Source organism: Rhipicephalus microplus, chromosome 9, assembly GCF_043290135.1.
Source record: "Rhipicephalus microplus isolate Deutch F79 chromosome 9, USDA_Rmic, whole genome shotgun sequence".
Classification (NCBI taxonomy): Eukaryota; Metazoa; Arthropoda; class Arachnida; order Ixodida; family Ixodidae; genus Rhipicephalus; species Rhipicephalus microplus.
The window spans coordinates 20,782,941-20,801,656 of record NC_134708.1 but is presented as its reverse complement, the minus strand read 5'-3'; the positions used below and the strand labels follow the sequence as shown (position 1 = coordinate 20,801,656).

Genomic DNA, 18,716 nt, shown 5'->3' with positions numbered 1-18,716 from the left:
TACTTATTTATTTATTTATTTATTTATTTATTTATTACATACTTTGAGAGCGCGAGGGAATTACAGAAAGGAGTGCGTAACATGAATATATACAAATGTGCGATAATACATTGATCTTAAATACAAATCAACATAACACCATGTCTCGAATGGCACTTTTGACGTTGGCATCAGCAATTGTTGCCATGGAGGCGGGAAGGTGCACCATTCTCTGCTGGTCTGCGGCATGAAATAGTGGCTGTGTATGTCAGTACGGCATGGTGAAACACCAACCTTAAGGCTGTGTGGTCCACGCGTGATGAAATATACTCAGGTTGAAGGAAAAGATGGTTTTTTAAATCTTCATTTTGATGATGAATTTTATAAGACAAAGACGAAGACATTTTGACGTAAAGACAGGTCAGGCAGTTGTAGTGCATTCTTTATCGTAGATACGGAAGCGTAACGGGAGTAATCAAACAAAATAAACCAGGCGGCTTGATTCTGAACAGATTCAAGTAGGTTGATTAATGCGGTCTCATTTGGGGTCCCAGATATGCTGCATTCGTATTCTAGTTTCGGACGTACTAAACTTTTATGCAAGAATAATTTGAAATAAGAGGGAGCTTTAGAAAAAATTACGGCAAAATATTACGGTAAAATTAACAACATTATGGTTTTCATAGGCCCCACCGCGGTGGTCAAGTGGCTAAGCTACTCGGCTGCTGACCCCCAAGTCGTGGGTTCGAATCCCGGCTGCGGCGGTTGCATTTCCGATGAAGGCGGAAACGTTGTAGGTCCGTGTGCTCAGGTTTGGGTGCACGTTAATGAACCCCAGGTGGTCGAAATTTCCGGAGCCCTCCACTATACGGCGTCTCTCGTAATCATATGGTGGTTTTGGGACGTTAAACCCCACATATCAGGCAAATCAGGGTTTTCATAGTACTAATCATCAATCTAAAGCATTTCATTGTTTCCCTTTTGTGGGCACCTTTTTTTTATGTTCGTAACATTCAGTTTATGAAAACTGCAATACAAGTAGAGATACGGCGCTTGTGGTTGTGACGTTCACGTGCCGATCTTACAGAGTATAGGCCCGCTCCACTGTATATGTATAAAGGTGTTCACTGACATCTACATTCATGGTAAACAAACATCCACTTGCGTTTGCAAAGCCACCCACAGAAATTAATTGACTGGCATTGTGTCCGCGCTACCCGACATCTTACACGATTATGGAAGTGTAACATCAAATCGACATGAGTGATCACAAGCCTATCGACGCTGCTGACAGGTGACGTTGCTGCTGCTGACAGGTGACAATAACAATCGTGCACGGCTTTTCAATTGCAAAGCTTTTGCTTTTTTTTCTGTTCAAATGTGCAATTTCGGGTACACGTTATCAGATAAGACAAGTTAACGATCAACTAAATCGAAGCTCCCGATATTTTCACCTGTATCAATATGCAGTACGTATAATCCCAGGTACGTATTAAGCCCCATGCTTCCGATTTTTGTCGGAATGTACATCATCATTGCTATCTTCTACATTTTCCTTCCTCAGATTCATCATATGGTTATTATATTCTGATCAACGTCTCTCACTTCTTTAATCAGCATTAGCATCATCACTTACACTCGGCTGCTTTCCTTCGTCAATATCGTTTTCATCCATTTCTTAATAGATTTTTTTTTAGTTTACTTAGTGGCATTTCACGTTCATCTCAAATAATCTTACGCGCATTATAGCGCAGCATAGCAAACGAGGGGTCGCAAACGAGGGATTTGTTATTATCAGTATATGATTAAATGAAATAGTCCCTACGTGGGACTGATCCGGATGCGCGACCCCGTGGCATTCAGCACGACAAAAAAAAAAAGATAATTTCCTTTCTTCCAGTCTTCTGATTTGATTGATATGTGGGGTTTAACGTTCCAAAACCACTATATGATTATGAGAGACGCCGTAGTGGAGGGCTCCGGAAATTTCGACCACATGGGGTTCTTTAACGTGCGCCCAAATCTGAGCACACGGGCCTACAACATTTCCGCCTCCATCGGAAATGCAGCCGCCGCAGCCGGGATTTGAACCCGCGACCTGCGGGTCAACAGCCGAGTACCAAAAGTTAATTTCCTTTCTTCCAGTCTTCTGCGGCTTCATCGGAAATGCAGCCGCCGCATTCCAGTCTTCTGCAGTCAGGGTTGCGGCCACAATTTCTTTTTCTTCAAATAGTGTGTGTGTGCGGAAGGGGGGGGGGGGGGTATGCAGCCGTACTTGGCGTATCTCGGTACGTTGGCTTGTATGTGTGCGTAAATATATGCCCCCCTTCTCCATAGTCGCCTATGAGAGGAGGGGGTGCAGAGTCTGCCCCATACATTGACTCAGTGAGGTAAGGGGCGCTGCGATCGCCCCCCCCCCCCCCTTGAAAGGGAACCCTTAGCACGCTCAAGCAGGCCAAACAAGCCGGCGACGTCTTAAAGTCGATTCTAAACGCGCGAAAGAAGACCTCAGTGTCTTCCGGCAGTTGCAAGCCAACTGATTTTGACTATTTAAGAGCAACAGGCTAGTGAGTTGTTACGTGTACAGCGTACAGTTTCGAGTGTGTGTGTGCGTGAGTCTATGCGGCTTGCGGCACTACCTCGTTACATTTTATAAAGTATAGAACAAATAAAAAGAGGGAGAAGAGAACGATAGTCGGTTACAAGAACCGCGCGCCATTGTTGAATTGGATCTAATTCGAGAGCCCTGCCACATCTCGACGTATGCAGTTAACGGCTTGGCACGTAGCGTCTGCAAGCCATTCGCGCGCTGCAGCGGGTAGTTGGAAGGTCAATGGATCTATATAACTGTCTATTGAAAGCCTATAGGACGAAAACGACATAATTACGTTTCGACAAATAGATAAGTAAATAACAATCTGATCGATATTGCATGAAAATAGCGTTTATCCTATTTATTTGTGGATATACTGCAATGGCCGACGTTGGCCAACACTGGCCAACATAGTCATCCAACGCTAGCCAAAGCTAACAATATCCACTATTGGCAGTATGCGAACAGAAAACTGACCGGGTTTCTTACGCTTTCGTATACGACGACCCGAAGGCGAAGGACATCTCTTCACCCTCAATCGATGAACCTCCTCCACCGCTGCTGCTCTGAACGTTTCCTGCACCAAACGTGGTTGTGAACTGTCTTGTGGGTTCGAAAGAAATTTATGTAGCACGAGGCGAAAAAACGAACACAGGAAAGAATAGACTGTGAGGACAGAGCGCTCTGTCCTCTCAATCTATTCTTTCCTGTGTTCGTTTTTTCGCCTCGCGCTACATAAATTTCTTTCAAATGTTTCACCAACAACCCCACATCGCCACTCTTGTCTTGTGGGTCTCCCAAAATTTGACCAACTGTGACGTCGACGCAGTGGTGTTAATGGGAGCGGTGTGCGGGGGTCCTGACTCCAAGTGTCTTCAGGCTGGGGGGGGGGGGGCGGACACCCCTTGCAAGTGCCCCCCCCCTTGTGACATATTTTCCAAATTACACATTTGAATTTCTTGGAAGTCGAGGAGAACGCACTTCGCTAAAGACCAACTGTGAAATCTGAAGGTCTAAATCCGATGAACAGAAACCGATTACTATTAAGCGGTAAACAGTATAAGGTATACCTCTGCGCGTTAGCACAAAAAAATGCTACCTTTTTTTTTTTGTTGCACATTGTGCACTCCCTTGCACATTCTTTAACCCAAATGAAGCAGCTGCAAAAATGCTGCCGTCTGCTACGAGTTCCTATTAACTAACTTCGCCAGGCCATGTCACTTACATACTATTGTGCTATTTTGCTATTTTGTGCTATTTTGTCTGATGGTGCCAATGCTAATGCTTTCATCATCATTATTTTATGTGAATACATAACCGTTATATTATATGGTCAAATTAACCCAAACAAAATGGCCGTCATTGCAAGGCGTGTTGCCTCTTGTGGCTTTTATGAAAGACTTACGCCACAGCGTCGCGGTGACGTCATTCCGCGATTTTCGCACCACTTGAACCGTCGATCAATTTTCGCGTTTATTAAAAAATTTATAGCTGATTTCGCCTTAATAGACAGATACATAGGGAATCCATATACCAGAGACATGTCGAATTAAGTCAGAAGTAATCGTCGACACTATCACGACGAACTTCAGCGTATAGCCGATATTGCGTGCAAGATTATTGGGAAGACACTGCCTCCAGAAAAGCATCCGAAATCAACACGGAGCGCATCCTTTTATTTGCTTGATGAACTACTCAAAAGGGCATTGCGTGACGTGTATGTTTGGGGTATAGAGCCGCATGACCCCACTCCGCCGCCATGCACTAGAGCACATTCAGTCGATAACAGCAAGATTTGTTCTGGGAAAATATGACCGAACTGAAAGCTCTCAATGTATGAAAAGAGAACTTAATCGGCAATACTCACAAGATCGAAGACGTAATCTAAGATTGAAACTACTTTATTCAATCTATAACAAGAAAACAGGCATTAATCCTTCAGAATACTTAAAAAACCAGCGCATTATCATTCCTCTCGTCATGGCCACAAATTTAAAGTACGGCCATACAACCCCAGAACGGATCTTTTTAAGCATTCTTTTTTTTTTCCGCAAGCCATTGTCGAATGGATATGTTACCAGCTGATTTAGTTAGCCGTGCCCCGCCGCGGTGGTCTAGTGGCTAAGGTACTCGGCTGCTGACCCGCAGGTCGCGGGTTCGAATCCCGGCTGCGGCGGCTGCATTTCCGATGGATGCGGAAATGTTGTAGGCCCGTGTGCTCAGATTTGGGTGCACGTTATAGAACCCCAGGTGGTCGAAATTTCCGGAGCCCTCCACTACGGCGTCTCTCATAATCATATGCAGGTTTTGGGACGTTAAACCCCACAAATCAATCAATCATTTAGTTAGCCGCAAGGCTGCGGATTCATTCTCTGAGGCACTGTGCCCCCCCCCCCGCAATAATGTCTAAGATGGCGCTGTGGGTAATCTTCAAAATAAAAAATAAATAAAAAAACCGTGGCGAGTCACTGAATGCGTAGCGCCTGGGCTTTTACAGGGTCGGTAATTCGTAACTGGAAATTTACGTTGCCGCTCGGGTGAAGAAGAGAGTCCATTAATTCGTGTGCCATTGAACCATGTATACATAGGCGCTAAACCGTTCTGTACAGCCCGTGTTCGTCCCCTTTTTTTGACTGTTCATTTATAGTTTATCTGCTTGTCTCAGCCTACAGAAGGATTTTATTGATTGATATGTGTGGTTTAACAACCCAAACACACCATATGATTATGAGAGACGCCGTAGTGGAGGGCTCCGGAAATTTCGACAACCTGGGGTTCTTTAACGTGCGCCCAAATCCGAGCACACGGACCTACAAGCCTACAGAAGGATAGCACGTGAGGATGAGGCAAAAAGTCGGACGGGCATGTGAGATTAAGATGTTTACGGGTACAACGTATAGTAGCAGCAAGCACAGAAGCGCGTTGATTAATGAAACACGTGAGAGGCATTTGCCCTGGAATGGGCGCCGTCATGTCGAACACTCAGACGACTATACCGTGCAGTCCTTGAAATTCTCAGTGATGCACAGTTGTTTCCGGTTATATATCAGTCATAGGTGACGTATACCTCTTCACGGCATTCGTATAGGGAACGATTGAATGGATTGAAAGGGCCGCAGTTATGCCGCATAAATCATCTGCGAGCTTCGTACAGAAAGAACGTAATTGACATATGCCTTTCAAAAGAAACATTCTCCTGTTTTCAATTCCTTGCTAGTCACGCGCGATATAGAGCTTTGCATGGTTCAACTCACGTGAATGAATAAACGAACGGACTGCAACGCGATTGAAGACGAATAGGCGTTACGAGAAATAGCCATACGAGAAGGGCAACCGACTTGCAGCATAACGGAATGTCGCCGAAGCTGTTTTCAAAGCAATCTGTATCTATGTCGACCGTCACACACTGACAAAATTGAAATTTAAGATTGTGTCAAGGAAGGTAAATGAATGGTCATTTTGTAACACATCTGCTATCCACGTCGGCCATGCAGTGGGCCCAGCGCTGGAAGAGGACAGAGACGAGACGACACCAACGAGCAATGTTTTTTTTTAATATTTTGTGTTTACAAGCTAAACACAATTAGGTGCGTTGTCCAAGTCCAACGTTACGCGTTTGGTATTCGATGAAAACATACAGAGATTGTAATACAATATTTCCCGTGAGTCAACGCGACCAGCCGAAAGGAAGTCACCCCAATTTTCAGGAATAACAACGTTTTTGTTGTTGTCGTTGTTAAGTAAATATAAATGAAGAATTTCTCGCATTTTCATGGCGACAAATACATACTTTCAATTCGTCGTTAGCAAAAAAAAATAAACATCGAGGAAAACAATATCTTATAGCGTTCGTCGAAATGAAGGGTTCTCGTTTTGACACATTTTGGTAATGATAATTTTCGGCGCATGCGATCCCCACAAGGCTGTTCATGTCCGCGGGTTCGAATCCCGGCTGCGGCGGCTGCATTTCCGATGGAGGCGGAAATGGTGTAGGCCCGTGTGCCCAGATTTGGGTGCACGTTAAAGAAACCCAGGTGGTCGAAATTTCCGGAGCCCTCCACTACGGCGTCTCTCATAATCATATGGTGGTTTTGGGACGTTAAACCCCACATATCAATCAATCAATCAAGGCTGTTCATGTCAATCTGCGTCAGCCCCAAGCAGTAAATGTGCGACCTCTTTGTACTTCGAGCCAAAGTGAACGACGATGTACATTTGCCAAATACACATACGCGCTCATTCGAACGCGTCATCCTGCGGCCTGATCGTCTTTCTCTTTTCTGTCACTTTTTTTTTTTTCAGCGCCGAGTCCCCGCCTGGCGAGAGGAGGCATTTCGCACGCAACATGCTCCCCACGCTGTACTGCTTGGCAACGACAGCACTTATCACAGGCAAGTCGTGCATACGTATGCACCCATGATGTCTGTTTCCTTCCTTCTAGGTGAAGACAAGTGCACGGAAAAGGCCAGCCAAGGTGCGGCGGACAGCCGAGCGCTGTTCTTGTGATAGCGCAAGTCACTATTACGAATGTAGGCATCCATGCGTAATACGTTAGGAGCTGCCACCGTCGTGCACACACTAATTAAGGCTCCGGCAAGCGTGGCAAAACGAAGTCACGGAACCACTGATGACGAGGTTTTTCTTTCTTTCAACACATTCTGACTTATACACGTAGTCTTCAGTAGCTCATTGTACGTAAAACGTACAACAGCTCATTGAAGCACAATAACTGTACCGTATTACTTTGAATGTAACGCGTTTCATTTCTTCAGACTTTTCTTACCAATAAAGTCAACCCTCGCGTTAGTCAAGGTCACGTCACAGTAGAGCAAATGTGGTATTTGCAACCTCTGGTACTCTTGAGCCATCATTGGCCTTAGCGTCACAAAGTCTAACGAAACTTCAACCACAACGAAGCCGCAGCGGTTATCTGTTAAAGTGTCTCTTCGCCGTTCTACTGTATCACTTCAGCTGGAATGCTAAAGTCTGCCTCGAAGTAAAGTATTTTGAACAATGTGCTACGTACCTGCTCCAAGCGGTGAGCCAATGAGACCATCTGCAGGCCGAGACGGCAATACCAAAGGCGACCAACGCTGGAACTGAGAGCGACACCGTAAAAAATTGTCTCCCCCCCCCCTTCCTTAACTAGTAATGAACTTGAATAGCACGTCTTGCGCTGATCGCTCACGTTCCTTCTGTCTGTCCTCGCATCACTACACGCACCACAGAACAAAGAACCAGCGGTCAAACTGTCTTTTGCGCATCCACACGTGCACTTGAACGCTCCTGGCCCGACTGAGCATCGACGAGTTCGAACAGGAGCCCCGAAATTTCCAAGTGCAAGACTACGCATGCGCCGCTGGTGGCATGGTTTATCAGTGGCTGCTCCCGAAACTCACTCTGCATTTGTGTCCCAGCGAATCAGCGCTTCCACGAGCGCCTGGCTTGACAACGCGGAGCGGCGATGACGAAGCGATTTCAGGCATGGTCGTGGGAAACACGCTTTATCTGATTGATCGCGTCGCGCGCAGAAACCGTGGCTCGCGTCGTTTCCAAGACGGTGGCTGTATTTGTAGCGTGAAGCTTAAGCGCAGACGTTCGGTAAGGCGCGCGCCTGTGAAGACAACTATCGGCATGGGCCTTGGCTGGGCGCCGGCGAAAGGAACTCCGCAGGTTAGCTCAGCTCGAATGAAAGGAGGCATGCTACCAAGTTTGCAGAGCTGATAATAGCGCATTGCTTACGTTACCATAACCACCGCAGTGTGTTAGTGGTTATATGTATAGTGCTCGTCTGCTGACTCGTTGGACGTAGGATTGAATCCGGGCCGCGGCGGCAGCATATCAATGGGGGCGAAAATGATAGAGGCCCAGGCCGTGTGCTTAGATTTAGGCGCACGTTAAAAGGACGCTGAAACGGTTTCGGCGATTTTTTTTACTAACACATTGGGCCGGTAGACCAAGTCCCAAGGGTAATTTAGAGATCGATTTGAGCTCTCCGCGTTAACTGTGTGATTTATTACAAAGCTTTAAAGATGCGATTCGCTCGAAATCGCTGCAGATCGCTTCGACTCGGCCAAACGCGTTTTCAACCACCCCCACACCAAGCGACACGATCTGCCCTATTGACGTCATCGTTTTCAGCTGATCTGATTGGCTTTGAAACACGCAGCACAGGTATTTTCTTTTCTAATAAACAGGTAACAAATGTTGTTCGTAATTTGTAAAACACCTTATAATTTATTTTCGATTACGGCGTCTCTCGTAATCCAGAGGTGGTTTTGGGACGTTAAACTCGAACAATTATTATCATCAGATGCACCCACGGAGAACGCAAAGAAAGCAAAAGTGAAGCGTTGGGGCGACCACATAATACGGGTCTCACAGAATAAAACAGCCACGCTCCGATTATGATGATGCTGTACACTACTGCACAGTTAACCAGCATTACTTAAACAGCAGCGCGAAATAAAAGCTAGACGGGTCGCGTCAACTGGCCGCCAGTACGCACCATGAGTGATTGCGCAGGCACACTCTGCGCATTTCATGTGCGCATACAGACGACACTTCACTGGCAACACATCGGAGAGTGAACAGCATAGTAATCGACAGCGCAATCGAACGAGAAATTGACGATTAACAATACGTAAACGAGGCTATTAAAGAGTAGGCTGTGCATGCAGGATTTCGTGGCCTCGGAGTAAACCGCTTTGTTTCTTCTGGACGTTGTTCTCGAGGCCGCTTAGCCTGCCTTTTCATTGTTGCTGGTGCCTACTGTCTTTGGCGTAACCGTTGTGAAGCTGTTGCAGCAGGTCGTAACCGCCGCCGGGCTCTCTTCCCGATTTTGGAGCGACTGTACAAATAGATACTATCTGTGTTGTCGGAGGAACTCTTCTTTCTGGGTGGGGAGGAATTCCTCCGCCACTGGTCCTGCCGTTTTGTGTTCGTCTGTGAGAGACGTGTAAGGCTTGTTTTCAGGCCTGCCTGGGATTGGTAGGTTAATCTTTGTTTAGTACTCATACAAATACCTTGTAAATACTATGTAAATATCTGACATATTGATCTCTACATTTCATTTGTGTGTTCTTCGTTTACCATGTATTGTGCATATGTAGACGTTGTTTTCGTAACAATTCCTGTGTAGTTGTGTTCCGTTTACATATGTGAACATATCTTTTTGTAACAACTTTTGGTGTGTCTGTGGATGTTGTGTTCTGTCGCAATGTTCTGCTGGATTGCAATGAATGTTCACTGTCTGTGAGAATAAAATTCTCTAAACAGGCCATTAGCAAATTATGCATTTACTGGAAGCTTTGCAGTGTGTGAGGCCCACGGGATGGCCTTAAACCCTCACATAGTAGAGTACCTAGTACTTTAAATCGTTACCCATTTTTTCTAAACACAGGTCTGTTGCGCGTTTGTCGTCAAGTTGCTTGTCCCAGGATGGCTTTCTGCTCTCCCATCGTAGAGTACCAACTCTGGATCGTTACCCACTTTTAACACATGTTCACGCACCGTCGCGGAGTAATTTTTGTCCACGCAGCCTCAACAAATGAGATGCCCACGGAACGAATTTAAGCTCTCCCTAAGTAGAGTATAATACTCTAAATCTTTACCCACTTTTTTTTCCAAACACACGGGAACTTCTTTCATTGACCACTTGTCCTAGTCTTTTTCAACCCCGCAACCTTTTAGGGGCGAGGATCTTAAGAGGTTTCTAGGCCTAGGCACCACCCAGTTCGATGACTCATTCAACAGGTGCGGACAGACTCTCCATGCCTAAAGATGGCGCTCCTATCGGCTTTCTCAAGAGAAGGCGAAGCGTTGAGTGAAGGGAGGTTCTAGAATACGGGATAAGTGCCACCATCGCGGGCTCATGCCAGCGTTTGCTCATGCGTATGAAACCAGCTGCGCGATTTAAGCCGTTATCAACCGTCCATCTGAACACTTCTCTGTAGCCGCTTATCGACGCTCGTTTATTCTTCTCCCCCAATGCGAGGGAAACAGCGTCGTCATTGAGGGAGTTATGGAAGTCAATGGTAGACGCGATGTTTGGTGCGTCGGCTTCGCCAGCTAAATTAGCCAGATTTCATCGCACCGCGGTGATTACCAGTGGCCGCCTTTACGAAGTTTTGAAGTGGCCATGGACTATTCGTGGGATGTGCTTCAATACGCCTGTCTGATTATATCGGCAATTTCCGCTGGTTAAAAAGTCAATTGTGTTAATTTTTGCAATTACTGCCGTAATTAATGTGTGTACACATCTGAATATGCGTTATGCCACAGGAAAGGGAACGCCGCAAGTGGCACGCGGGTACCTGCTTTCCTAAGTTTTTGAATAATATTGGACACCTTTTTTTAAACAACCTGTATACGACGCATATACGAAATTCGATACAAGTACGCGTGATACATGTCTCGCTTCAATCAAATGAAGGTCACGCAAATATGACGCACTTACATTGATGAGTGAGGCGAGTTGGGTGGATTGGTAAAGATGCATGCCTTCGATAACTTAGTGCCAAAAAAAAAAAAAACGGAGACAAAAGGAAGAGACGCAGACAACATAAGCGCTAACTTCAAACCACGTTTCTTTGGAAACACACATGAATATATTGTAACGTATGGTAAGGTAACTTAAGGGGGGTTTTTAATGGACACTGAGTCCGCGATCCCAGTAGAGGCAACGTCGTCTTCCTTTTCTACCCGCGCTTCCCTTGTTTTTCCTGGTAGTGACACTTCGTATCTTTCCTCCTGTCTTCTCAGACTAAGCCCTCTGGGCGAGTCATTCTTGTATCCTTCGTGTAAACGGCTTCAGGCGGGCAACATGCGTCACCTCTGTCTTGCATGAACGTCGGCCACTATAGTGATGACACGTTCAATTTTATAGTTAACCTCACTGAGACGATGGAGTATCACGAACGGACCAGCGTAGTGTGCCAGTAGCTTTTGGCTCAAGCCACGTCTGCGTATTGGGGTCCACACCCACACTAGATCACCGGGGGCATAGGTTACATGCCGGTGTTGACTGTCGTAGCGAGTTTTGGAGGACTTTTGCGCTGCCAGTGTTCGTAAGCAGGCAAGTCGACGTGTCTCTTTCGCACGACACAAAGTTTTCGCAAATGTTAAATCGTCATGGACGACAAAAGGAAACATAGTGCCCAGCGTATGTCGAGGTGAGTGAGCGTAGAGCAGATATAAACTCAATACCTCTTTGTTTCCTGATTATTCGTTTCTTGTTTTTGTATGATATTGGATAGTACTATATCTGCAAGAGAGGAAGGCGTGAGATGTCTGCGATTTGAGTTCATATATATTCATGTGTGTTTCCAAATGAACGTGGTTTGAAGTTAGTGCTCATGATATCTTCGTCTCTTTCTTTTGTCTCCGTTTTTTTTTGGGGGGGGTGGGGGTGGTAAGTTATCGAAGTCATGCACTTACATTCACTTATGTGTCAACGAAAACTATATTTATGGCTATGAGGACGCAGCATAATATTTACAGGGCAACTTAAAACTTTTTGTTGGGTGCAAAAAAAAAGACGCCATTTCTATTTTCTCCTTATTTTTGTTCCTTTATGGTGCGCGTCATTTTGTATTTCAGTAAGCACTTACAGGGTATTTTGTTACGCGCAAGAGCAACAAATGTGTTTCCATCTTCGCGTAGCGTGCGAGACAGTGCACTATTAATCTACTTGAAAAGCGGATGTGCGTCTGAGTATGTCTCCGGGATTTAGACATCTCGAGTATTCGCGCAACGGTTTCCAGTTTTTTGGCGGTCGATCGGCCGCCCCGGCTGACGCGGTTGCCGTACTCGTGCGTTTTTGCGTAGGGCGTTTAGTGTCTGGTGTGTAATTGAGGTTTTGTTTTTTTTGTCTTTTTTTTTTTCGTTTGCAGTTGTGCGAGCACAGAACGACGATGACCTGTTTTTCCCCACAATGGAGACCTCCCTAGCCAGGCTGCTTCCGGAAAATGGTAACTACTTGAAAGTTAATGTTTCCTTTATATTTTACTAATTCCTCTTCAGTCTGAAGAATCCTAAAAGACGTAAACGAGCTTTTCAAAATCAGTTTTTCAGTTCAACCTAGAAAGTACCACTTTGAGGTCTGAATGAATGAATGAATAAATGAATGAATGAATGAATGAATGAATGAATGAATGAATGAATGAGACGTACTCGCGACGTAAGGTAGGACGTCCATAAAACGATCATATAAAACCGAAATCACGACAAAATGCAAACTATATGACTAATTAAATAAAAAGACAACTCCATCATAAGGTAATCACGCATATTGATTGAGGACTGAAGGTGCACCCGGACTTGCATCAGCACTGACAAATGTCAGGTGGAATAGGGTAATGTTGGTTAATCGTTGCGTTTTCGTGGTTACCTGCTGGCTGGTGTTGCCGGTGCACGGAATGAGCTGCTGACTCTTCAAATCATGAATAGTACACAAGAAATCTCACGTAAATTAATTACTTTCAGATCAATCAATGGCATAACGGGTACTTTTGTAACTAATCGATTACTTCTCTTTCTCAATAACGCTAACAGTAATTGAACAACTGTTTTTAGTTATCAATTACTAGTAATCGGTTAATGTATCAGCACCCCCGCTATACTCCTGTTAATTTGCACCACTGGACGTCATTGTACTGAATATTTCAAACTCCCCAAAACGTGAGGACACTCGCAAAGCGCAATGATTCGTGCGGTAATGCTGTGCAGTTTTAGTGTTTCTTCTCGGTAATGGCGAACCTCCGCACACTGAAGTTATACGTTAGAAGTCTTCCTTTTTTTTTTTACACGCTGGGTGACGTCATGATGTGACGCGCGTGACGTGTCATGTACCAACGTCCCTTTCGTCCAATCGCAGACGAAGCAGAGGGGGAAGTTGCCGAACCGTGCCCGCGATCGAAGCCTGGACAAGACGACCTAAAAGGTACTGAGAATGCTTTTGGTTTTTGTTCAACGAGTGAGCGGCAAAACCAGGGACGGAAAGCGACTGCTGCGAAAGCAAGCGGCACGTCGAACTTCAGAATGCCCACTGTTGGGGCAACACAAACTTTTACCAGCGTAGTGTTTCAGAAAACACCACGCTAAGTTGACTAAAATAGACAAGTACGGTATCATTCATACAAAAGAAATACAGCGAAGAACGGTGGAAAAGAACGTAGCCCTTCATACGTTCACACCTTTTATTGGAACAGTCACACGAATGCTACACTCGTAGCATCTTGCCCCATTTTCTTTATTTTTATTCCTTGATTCCTATCCCCCTGTGTACAGTAAAAAAAACGGACATGCTTTTGGTCTACCTCCCAATCTTTCATTGTTTCTCTCTCCCTCTTTAGTAAACGTTGCAGATGGATACTGAAGTGAAGGGTTGCATTGCATGACGATAGTTATAGCGCGAGAACAGAACGACGACAAAGAGCGATCGTGTCCTTCTTGTCTCTTTGTCCTCGTTCTGTTCTCGCGCTATAACTATCGTCATGTTTCAAGTTTATTTCGCATTTCGTTTTAAAAAAAAAAAGAAAACGCAAGGGCAAGGAACAAAAAGCTGCAAAACAGCAGCTTGACGAGGTTCCTGTCCCCTTGGCTTGGCGATGTCATACCAACTAGCCCAAACTGCCACACTTCCAACTTGCATTGCAGTTGTGACAAATCAAAGACGTGCTTGAGACAACGCCGCGGAGGAGTGCCATGGTCCTGGTCAAGGTTGGGGGATACTACTGAGTAAAAAAAAAAAAAGACTGATTTATTTGAACTGAACAAAACTTGCGTTTATTTCAGTAGCCATGCCCGTGGCCCAGCGTGTTCACGGGATTACACTTTCGCTACTGCTGCCGTTTGGCGAACGTTCAAAATTCAGGAGGAGGAGGGATAAACCTTATTATAAGAAACCAGCAGGTTTAGGTGGCCGGGCCTAAACCGCTCCCACGAGGGGACGTCAAGGGCTTCCCTCGACACTGCCTCACGGGCATGCTGGGTCGCCCAGGTTTGGTCGTAAAGAGCTGGGCTCCGGTACCGTTTTTTTTATCATTTTCATGCTATACCGATGAATCTTATACTTAAGTGCTTTAAGTATACAAAGAGCCTTACGATGAATTTTTTAGGCATCGTACCAATACCGCCATACACGGTCATTTTTACACCATTTAATGTTTACTTATTCTTGTTGTTCTAATTCTCATTTTCCTGCTTGGCGTATATTTTACCTATTATTTTCCCCATTCACTGTAATTGTCGACCTTCTTTATCTATTATTTTCCCCATTTATTGTAATTTTTCACAAATTCATCGATCTTCGTCTATGAGTCGTTTGCATCTCCCGCTTCTCTCGTGAGAGCCTGCAGGGTTCGACTTGATCCACAAGTTCCGGCTGGACGATGGCCAGTTCGACTTCCCGGGCATCAAGAGGGTCACCGGATCCAACAGCCTGCAGACGGCGTACAGGCTGTCCCGCAAAGCGGAACTGGCACTGCCCACAAGGTACGGTCAAGTCAAGAGATTTTTAAGGCGCACTAAAGAGCAAAACCATTTTTCGCTCGTTAGTAAAGTACAGCGAGTGAAAAGTCATGCAGGGCTGAACATTATTACGACGTTTTTCTTTTTGCAGAAAGGCCTAAGGGCAAGAGCTGCTGCAAACACATATACGCCACTACAGGAATAGCAGAACTACTCACTTAATGTAAGGGATTACATAATTTCGGCAACAGACAAGTACATGCATGAAGGCGACGCACAATTTACGTTACTTCGTTAATTTACGGAATCGAGTATTAAAGGCCGGGGCGCTATACTTGGGACAACTGTCTGTGGCAATGAAGGGAGAAGGCTATCGTGGACGGAGCTGTACTGCTCCTGTACTCCTCCGCGATGTAGTCCACTTCGGCTCGCGTTTCGAATGACGGCCGCGTTCATGTAATTCCACTGCACGCGATGTTATACGCCTGCTTACACAGCCATTTGTGAGAAGAAAAAAATTCGACACAAGCTAACCTTCGGCGAGTCGTCGGAATAGCCGGAGGGCGACGCGCACTCACCTCAAAACGAAGACGCCATTTTGACTGTTCGGTGCACGTAAAACGTGAGACATTTTTCAGACGCGCGAAAACGCGAAACGACCCTTCAGGAAGCAACAATTAAATAATGCTATCTCCTCGGCGCGTGCAGCGTCTCTTTATAAACAGCATCTAGTACAAAGTAGCATTGTTCTTTTTTATTACTTTCACGCGGAAAACACGGACGCATTCGTGGCACTATATTCTAGAGCGGTGGCACATGCCCACTTTGCCTTCGTAGTCGTCTCTCCATTGCCACAGAAAGTTGTCCCCGAGTATAGAGAACAAAACAATGTTTCACGTATCTTGGTACTACGCTTGGTAAGCGAAAAAAAAAATAAGGTGTAGAATGCAAAGCGACGGGCAGGTGCCACCACCGTGCCGTCGTAGCAGAGCGTTGGAAACACCTTCTTGAGCATCGCGTTGCTCTGTCAGCGCAGCGCGTTAAACGCTACAGTCCTTATAGTTACTTGTGTGTGCCTCTTCTAGAATAAAGGCAGACATAGAAAACATAGACATGTTGTTATGACGCCTCAGGTATGCGCAATATTTGCTTTTTTAATTGACAATCACGCAACGATGAACGCTAAACCTTGAGCAAAATTGGTGGGCCATGCGGATGAGGTTGGCCGTTTAGTGCCGTTTGAAGTATCGTTAGGGCGGACAAACAGACGAATGTACAGACAGACCAAAATTTTTCCGTCGAAGGTCCCCAAGAAAGGCTGTCGTCTTTAAAAAAAAAACGCGTGAAAAGGGAATTCGTGTGGAGACGCTATCTTGACATTCCCGCACCAAGTACTGTGACGTCATACATTTTGAAGGCGTCTACTGGGTCCTACGCACCTTCTGACCAATAAAAATGGAGTGCATTGTCATCTGTGGCTGCCGTAGGCCTAGATTACGAAGCTTTAGAAAATTTCATCGAGCCAATGTGCATTTAAAAACTTTTAACGTCACGCGCGAAGATTTCAGCGCGAAATTTAAAAATGAAACTCTCACCTTGATTTTCTACAATAATGAATTCATGACAGTGAAACATATGGCATTGGAGTTCTCAGAGTGCAGTTTCTCAATCAAAGCCAACTCATCGCTTCTCTTTGGTGTCTCTTTAAAGCGGCCCTGCAACACTTTCTTCACTGAAAACGCTGCCGATCGGCAATCGAGGCATCTGGGAACAAGCGATTCGAACACTTCAGTGCAGCACGCGGCGTGGGATTTCACAATGCATTTGAAAGAACGCACTTTCTACATCTCATATACGGGCAATTCCAGATGTATTCTAAAAGAAATTTTTCCTCGTGATTCAAACACACGTTTCTACAATGATCTCCAGAATGACACAAACCTTGACACCGATTCAGAAAAAAAAATATGCACATTTTGTTCTACGGTCATGTTCCAACACATGTTGACCACACGAGGTGCCTGACGAAAAAAAAATTACAGCATTTCCACGGAGTGTTCGATGATGAGTGGGGCGAAGCATCCGTACGTCCATCCGTGCCTTTGTCTATCTGTCTTTCCGTCCGCACCTGCTGAGTCATCGAACTAGGCGGTCACGAACCACGACGACGTAGGAGGGACAGACCCGCGGGTTTAGGAGCCTCGCCCCTAAACATTCTTCATACCATTCCTGTCTCTAGCTTACTTAAACGAAGCGTTATTGTTCGCAATAGTGTGAAGTGCGATTACCACATATTAAAGCCACGAACAGGTTATTTCAGGTGAAGACGCGAGTCACTTAAAAAGCGTCCGAGGGCCGCTTCTTTGAGACACCTGACACAAGCGTACCTCCGGATTGTTTTTTTTAATTCAGTCGCGTCGAGAGATGAAGATTCAGCATGAATATTGGCAGTGAAATAAATTAATCCCGGGGATCCCTCGAGCAAAATTCTCTACCAGGTTTTTGAACTATGGTCAACAGAAAAGTACATCGGGCAGAAATATGGCGGTTCTGCAAGTGCTCTTCGCCCGTAACAACAAAACACTTGGCGTAATGCTAACGACGTAGAGAAGGACACTACTGTGGAACCTGTACTCTGTATTGAAATATTGTATTCTTTCATCCACTGTAATGCCCTTGGGCGCTGTGTGTTCTATGATAAATAAACAGGAAAGCACACAAACATTCTTAAAGGGGCCCTGCAACACTTTTTGAGCGTGGTCAACAAACGCTGCCAATCGGTAGTAGAGGCTCCCGACAATACGCAAACCAAATATTATAGCACAGCACACGGCCTGGAATTCACAATAAATTATCGAAGTCAGCTAAAAATTGCTTTCTCTTCCCACAAAAATCACACGTGAACGACCCGTCATCAGCCATTGGCCGATTTGAACGTGGAGCGCTCGCTCGTTACAGAGATTGCCGCGCGAGGCCACTACTTGTCCACGCGTGCGTTCGCGATCACACTGAAAAATGCGCACATTTAAAGAAAAAAAAAAGAAGAGAAAGTGCTTACTACCTCGAAGCGCGCGTGACGTTTTTCTGTGGCCCTGTCATCCATCCCTGCTTAGCTTCTAGCGCTTTCGCCGGGACGTTAGAAGAGAGAATGCAATTGCAGCATGCGACAAATCTTTGTAACTCTGCTCGCACTGGTCGGATTCTTAAAATTTTCGCGGCGTTGAACTCGTGAGGAAATAAGCTCTTCCAGTAAATTCATTTTATGATTATTTGAAAAAGTGTTTTAGGGCCCCTTTAATAAAACTACCTCGCCTTCATCGCTGAGTCGATATGCCTCATCGAATCCCTACCGCCTACTTGTCCAACCACATCGTTTGTTTTCGCGGTTCAACCAGCCAAAGAAGCTACTGCTTGAACTGCTGTCGCGGAATGCAAGGTATAACACACGCAGCCAAACATAACGAAGCGGAACTAACGGCTGTGTCTCGTTCAACGTACTTACGTCTTTGTCCAGTTACGTCCTTGCCCAAGGGACAGATTATCTCGTCTTCCAATGCCTACGCAGACCGCATTGTAGAGGGCGACAAGTCAGAATTGCCGCAAGCAAAAATTACAACGGCAAAATAGCCTCGCGTTGCATTTTATCCTACGCCTAAAATTTGTTCCGTCACTC

General features: G+C 45.4%; 1 protein-coding gene across 1 annotated transcript in view; it reads left to right on the top strand.

Moving 5' to 3' along the window:
• The window catches only part of LOC119164912 (uncharacterized), an 86,483-nt gene that overhangs the window by 10,924 nt on the left and 56,843 nt on the right, over positions 1-18,716 (top strand). Inside the window, exons 2-5 of the mRNA XM_075873282.1 lie at positions 6,875-6,963; positions 12,466-12,543; positions 13,449-13,514; positions 14,923-15,067. Of these exons, the coding sequence (XP_075729397.1) occupies positions 6,918-6,963; positions 12,466-12,543; positions 13,449-13,514; positions 14,923-15,067 (335 nt within the window). The 5' untranslated portion in view covers positions 6,875-6,917. The remainder of the gene's footprint in view (positions 1-6,874; positions 6,964-12,465; positions 12,544-13,448; positions 13,515-14,922; positions 15,068-18,716) is intronic.